Below are 6,000 nucleotides of genomic sequence, written 5' to 3' on the forward strand. Positions count from 1 at the left end.
GGAATTAAGGGCGACTAATCGTAGTGCTAATATTATATATAGACCCACCCATGTTGTGAATGCAGTGGCGAATTAAAGGCAGGCAAAAGTTGAAGCTTTCTAGCAAGTTTCACAGTATCATCATACTCGATCATTTTTGACGATGGCGAAAATTGCCTTGGGAAGCACCCGAGAGGCCACGCAGCCTGACTGCATCAAAGCCCTTATCGTCGAGTTCGTTACAACCTTCCTTTTTGTATTTGCTGGAGTTGGATCCGCCATGGCTGCCGGTACGTGCGTAATTCTTTTTTTGATTTTATTTTCATATTAATTTGTTAACTTATAAAATGGATGATCGAACAACAGATAAGCTAGACGCAGGATCACTTGTGGGTTTGTTTGCTGTGGCTGTGGCGCATGCACTTGTTGTTGGGGTGATGATATCAGCTGGCCACATATCTGGTGGTCACCTTAACCCAGCAGTCACGCTTGGCCTCCTCGCCGGTGGTCACATCACCGTCTTCCGCTCCTTTCTTTATTGGATTGATCAGTTATTAGCGGCCTCAGCTGCTTGTATTCTTCTTTACTACATTACTGGGGGACTAGTGAGTCAAATCGATCCCACTTTTTCAATATTATTGATAAATTTACGAATACAAATTTTTTATTTATATATAAATTAATTTGTTTTGTTTCGATCTGCAGGCTACTCCAATCCATTCACTTGCAAGCGGGGTCGGGTTCTTGCAAGGGGTGATATGGGAGATTGTTCTAACCTTCTCCTTGTTGTTCACAGTGTATGCTACTATGGTGGACCCCAAGAAGGGGGCTCTTGATGGCCTTGGCCCAACTCTTACTGGGTTTGTTGTGGGGGCCAACATCTTAGCTGGTGGGCCTTTCTCAGGGGCCTCAATGAACCCGGCACGCTCCTTTGGACCCGCTTTGGTAAGCGGGGACTGGACCGATCACTGGGTTTACTGGGTTGGCCCACTCATTGGTGGTGGCCTTGCTGGTTTTATCTATGAAAATTTCTTCATCGTCAGATCTCATGCCCCTATTCCTACCGAGGAAGAACGTTACTAATTGCTGTTGGTCTTGGTGTTGTACTCTCAAATTAAACCTTTCTTCTTCATGTATTCTAACTTTTTGTCTTAGTGCTGCCTTCAATCTCTTCTTAATTGGATTATCGGGGAACTTCTTGTTAGATGCTTTATCTTCTTAAATCTAGGCTTTCAACTTCTTGGTATTTACTTTTGGATTTGATTTGTAATCTTTATGTTATGTTGACGATTGTTCTTAAGGTAGCTAGGCATTCAATTGATAGCTCCCCTCTCCCTGCTGGTATTCCTTCCTCCGAAGCTTGGGTGAAATGGGTGCTCGCCCTAGAAATACCGTTTATATTATGATGATTTAATTTTAGTTTCATTCTAGTTATTTAATGATTGAGTTTAATTTTATAGTTGTCTATGTTTATAAGTGTAAAGTCTTTCGCTGCAAACTCTCTTCGGAGAGGATGAGATCTCCGAGTTTTATTCCTTATAGAATGAAGCTGTAATACAAACCATTAATTAATTTTACTAAAGCATTATAATATTATATAAATTATTTATCAAAAAGGGTTAGATAATGCGTTGATCCAAAGACTGATTTTCATTACCATGTTATTCCAATTATATCGTATTCATATAACAGTCTATTAAATAGCATTACTTTTTTTCTTTTTTTTTTTTCTTTTTCTTTTTCTTTTTCATTTTTTGGTGTAGTGGTTTATTAGTAGGGTGACAAAATACTTCTCACCTTACAAGACCCAAAGCAAAGGCCCACCATGAATAAAAGCCCATGGTTTATAGACACATCAAAAAGGCCTATGAAACCTTACTTTATGACCAAAAGCCCATAAGAGAAAAGATGCAACAGTTACCGCTAGATCCACCTCAGAATCCTGCATTTAGATACAAGACTATCCAGGCCCACTTAATAATGGAAAGCAAGATTGGCTCAACAAACCTAATCTTACCAAACAGAGTCTAGATATATCTAAAAACCGCCACATGTGACACAACCTTTCTCTAGAGATTATTATGGGAAATATCCACTAAACAACAAACCCCATAGAGTTTGGGAGTCGGATAAGAGTCCTCTCAACACTCACATACCCAGGCATTTATAAAAAGAGCAGCCTACTACAACATAGAGAACACAATGAATTGTCTCTACTTTCGTTCTGATATTATTTCTATTTAATTATTCTCTCTACTCACTCCGCATTGGAGGTGGAACGACCACCATAGCCCCACTTTGCGGCCTTCCATCACCAATCCATCTCTTGTTCTTAGCAGGCTTTGGATTCAAGTCACTACCTGAGTTGACAATTGTCTCAAGGGTTAGCCTTACTCATGATAAGAATTGGTGACCATTCTCATGATCAAACTAATTCTTTAGACAAGATGACACCAAAGACCTCTAAGACAATGCAATTCTGTTATTTGACCAACCTACTACGTGCTCCATACAAAAACTAAGACATTTTATTCAACCCACGTACATCGTCAGAATTTTTAACTTTCGAAACAATATTATAAGGACTTTTTTAGATAATCAAGAACGCTGAATGATAATAAACCGGGTTGGACGAAGTATGAGTGTAATCATAAGTATCTTAGGCCGCCATTATGTACTTCTGATGATCAATGAGAGATTGGCATGAAAGCTCCATGAAATCCATATGGAACTCTACATGGTAACGTAATTTTGACAAGGGGCTCACAAGAAAACTTGTTGGTATCAATTATATAATTTATATGAACCTGCAAGGAGAACAAATTAAAAAAAAAAAAAAAAAAAAAAAAATCTGAATAATAAATTAAGATACCAAATTGAGTTACTTGAGAGATGTTGGTATCTTCGTTGTGAACAAATGTGATGATCCAACCATCATCTTCTTCAAAACCTCCTTCTTTCAAGACAAAGGCAGCACCCGTGCAAAAGGTGTTTTTCTCAAACATGTGATATTCCACCTTGATCAGCTCCTCAATAGTTACGGAACAAAATCTTGCGTCTGCTGGCTCCTCAAAGTGTAGTTTAGCTAGACCTCCGAATTTAACCATCCCTGTAATTAATTATCAATTTTCATAAGATGTAATTAGTTAAATATTTAGAGACGGGTTTTTAATTATTAAAATATATAATAATATTATACCCACCCGTGGTAGAGCTGGCAATGGAATCGACAACTTGGGTGTACCCAAATCTATTTTGAAGACCTGTAAAATTAGGATTGATGAAGGGAAAATCCATGGAGAAATCAGTTCCGGTGAGATTTCTCTCCCTAACTTGTCCAGTTTGCATGTTTAATCTCCACTCGTAACAACGAGAAAATAAAAGTCCATCATCCTCTGATCTGCTAATATCTTGTTGAGTAGAATTTATAGGTCTAAGTCTTGTGGAAAACCACTCGAATTTATTCAAACCCGCATCAGGGCCTGGTATGATTGAATCAAGGGCTCTGCACCCCCACACTACAACCTGCATGTTCATCAACCAATTAATAAGTTAGTTAGTTAGTTAGTTAGTTATATGGATCTTATTGAATATTAATATATATACACTAATTAATTAATTAATTAATTATGGTCTAAGCAAATTAAATCTATGATATATATTCAAATTAATTTCCTATAATTAATTAATTTACCTCATCATCCTCCTCAAAAGTGTTGACAATGTGAACTGTATAATTCGCTTCCACCTCAAACCACTGGATTGAATCCGAATCACCATAGCGAGGCATTACCCCAATTCTTGCATATTCTTCCTTGTTGTACTTTATTAATCTACACATAAGTTGCAACATATATATATATATATATATATATATATGCGCGCTTAGTTGAAAGGTCCCACAAAAAAAATAAATAAATCGGGAGTCAAAAGGAAATCTTGCACTCACGGGCCTCCCCTAATAAGCCTTATTATGTCTATAGTTAGTGGAAAATCCATGATGACACATTGACATTATACCTACAATTAAAGCAAAAACCAAATAATTAATGGATTTCAATTAATTCAAATCTAATTATTAATTAAGTGAGTTAATTATATGTAAGTACCTCTGGGTGACCCCTATCTCATGACAAATGCTACTCCTATTCAGTTTGAGATCCACTTTGTGAACCAATTCCTTTCCATCAGCTGCAAATTAAAATAAAATAATTTAGAATTTTCAATATTGTCAGGTACTAAAGAAAGGTAAAGTAAATACCAGAAATGACCCCCAATTGAAGGAAAGGTTTAATAGCATCCACCCGTATGATCACCAGCTCTCCACTACCTGGAGCTCTCTGTAACACATACGAAGAATAAATGAAAGGATCGATGGGGATGGATCCATTAATAATGATCAGCAATACTAGCTCTCAACACTACCTTTGGGTGGCTTGTAAAAGGGCGTTTCCAGGCTCCATTGACATCCCAATTTTGTAAAGTTTTCAGTGTAAAAATGTCAATCTCCTGAGGCATGTGATTTTCTGCGGCCGAGTAGTACTTCCCCGAGTGCTTGAAAATGTTGGTGTTGCTTATGTACTTGTTTACTTTGCCAAACCTCAACTACATAACCATAAGCTAGCTAGCTTTTACAGGAATACGAAATTAATTAATAAATATTGTTAAATATATTGTTTTGAATACTTAATTACCAGATTGAGAAGATAAGCAGATAAAATAGCGGGTGAATCGCCTTCTATGGCAGGGAGAAAAGACGGTTTGTTTCTTTGCTTTTCTAGCTTCAAGGTTTCGGTTTCAACATGTCTGTTATTGTACACAACATTCCACCCACTAGTTTCTTTATTAAAATACAAAGCATGAAGCATTCCTTCTCCTTCCACCCACACGTGACTTGACCTTCCAAATATGGACTTTGTCTTTTTTAGTCCTCCAAAAATAGGGTTTGGTCCTGCAATATTAATTATGAGGAGCTAGCATTCGGTAATTAATTAATTACAACAAAATAGCTACGATTCGTCTTAATTAAACATATTATTGCTGAGTTTTATAATTAATTATTTATTTGTCTAATATATATATATATATATATATATATATATATATATATATGCGTACGTACGTGATGACCAAAGTTTCCATTGACATATTCCAATGTCCTTCGGAAGATCCCCCAAATACAATATCGATTTTCAGCATTACTTAATTGTCTTGTTATGCTTAATTGTGTTTGAAAATTCCATCCACTTGAAGATATGAAAGAATGACAAGTTAGAATATGTATATCATATATATATATATACTAATGTAGGATAAATCCTAATTAATTAAGTACAGACCATTTCTGATATAGACACCTTGTTGGAAATTATCGGGAATTTTTCCCTGAATATTGTGGGTGATAAGAAGGGCTTCTTTCATTTCATCTACGGGAGCAAAGTTACTCTGCAAGCAATTAATTTGACAAAACTAAATTTAAGATAGCGATGATTAAAGATGCATGAATATTAATTGTTTGGTACGCACGTACCTGCGATGGGAGCAATGGCTGGTCGGCAAACTCAAACACCGAATCAACAAAGGCGTCCAACAACTGAACAGAAGCGTTCTGGATGGTTCTGGAAGCATCCATTTGTATCCCAACTTGTTGCAATTCTCTCAACATTGGCTGCTTAATTAATAATAGTAATTATGAAAACCTTTTATCCTTAATTTTTTTGAAAACTAAACATATGTGCATATATGATATAAAAAATAAAAAATAAAAAAGGAAGAGAGATTTAAGGCAGTGACCTTGAAAACAGAAGCAAGTGAGGTCTTCAAGTTGTGAAACTTGTGTGATAGCGAGTGCCTCCCCTCGATACTGCAATTTACCTGAAATGCCATATATGAGGCTGCACCCATTATTTATTAATTATATATAAATCTCTGTCTCTCCACTCTCCATATTTACGCAAGAGCCGTGATTCAGAGTCTAAGCATGCCGTGAAGGAAAAAAAAAAAAAATTAATATTTTAATAC

At 36.3% G+C, this 6,000-nt stretch overlaps 2 protein-coding genes across 2 annotated transcripts; one reads left to right on the plus strand and one right to left on the minus strand.

The window, feature by feature from the left end:
* Positions 1-73: 73 nt before the first annotated feature.
* On the plus strand, positions 74-1,302 carry TIP4;1 (tonoplast intrinsic protein 4;1). The gene is made up of 3 exons (XM_059604861.2): positions 74-269; positions 346-584; positions 685-1,302. Exons 1-3 carry the CDS (start codon positions 143-145, stop codon positions 1,060-1,062), a joined length of 744 nt encoding a protein of 247 aa, XP_059460844.1. The 5' UTR covers positions 74-142; the 3' UTR covers positions 1,063-1,302.
* Positions 1,303-2,666: 1,364 nt separating this feature from the next.
* LOC132190894 (carotenoid 9,10(9',10')-cleavage dioxygenase 1-like) lies at positions 2,667-5,794 on the minus strand. The gene is made up of 12 exons (XM_088510756.1): positions 5,773-5,794; positions 5,510-5,647; positions 5,319-5,424; positions 4,674-4,930; positions 4,405-4,584; positions 4,241-4,319; positions 4,085-4,170; positions 3,929-3,987; positions 3,674-3,812; positions 3,183-3,504; positions 2,865-3,088; positions 2,667-2,786 (listed from the first exon to the last, which is right to left on the minus strand). The coding sequence occupies exons 2-12, from the start codon at positions 5,642-5,644 to the stop codon at positions 2,667-2,669; spliced, it is 1,707 nt and encodes a 568-aa protein (XP_088366882.1). The 5' UTR covers positions 5,645-5,647; positions 5,773-5,794.
* Positions 5,795-6,000: the final 206 nt, after the last annotated feature.

Source organism: Corylus avellana, chromosome 9 (genome assembly GCF_965113065.1).
Source record: "Corylus avellana chromosome 9, dhCorAvel1.hap1.2, whole genome shotgun sequence".
Lineage (NCBI taxonomy): Eukaryota > Viridiplantae > Streptophyta > Magnoliopsida > Fagales > Betulaceae > Corylus > Corylus avellana.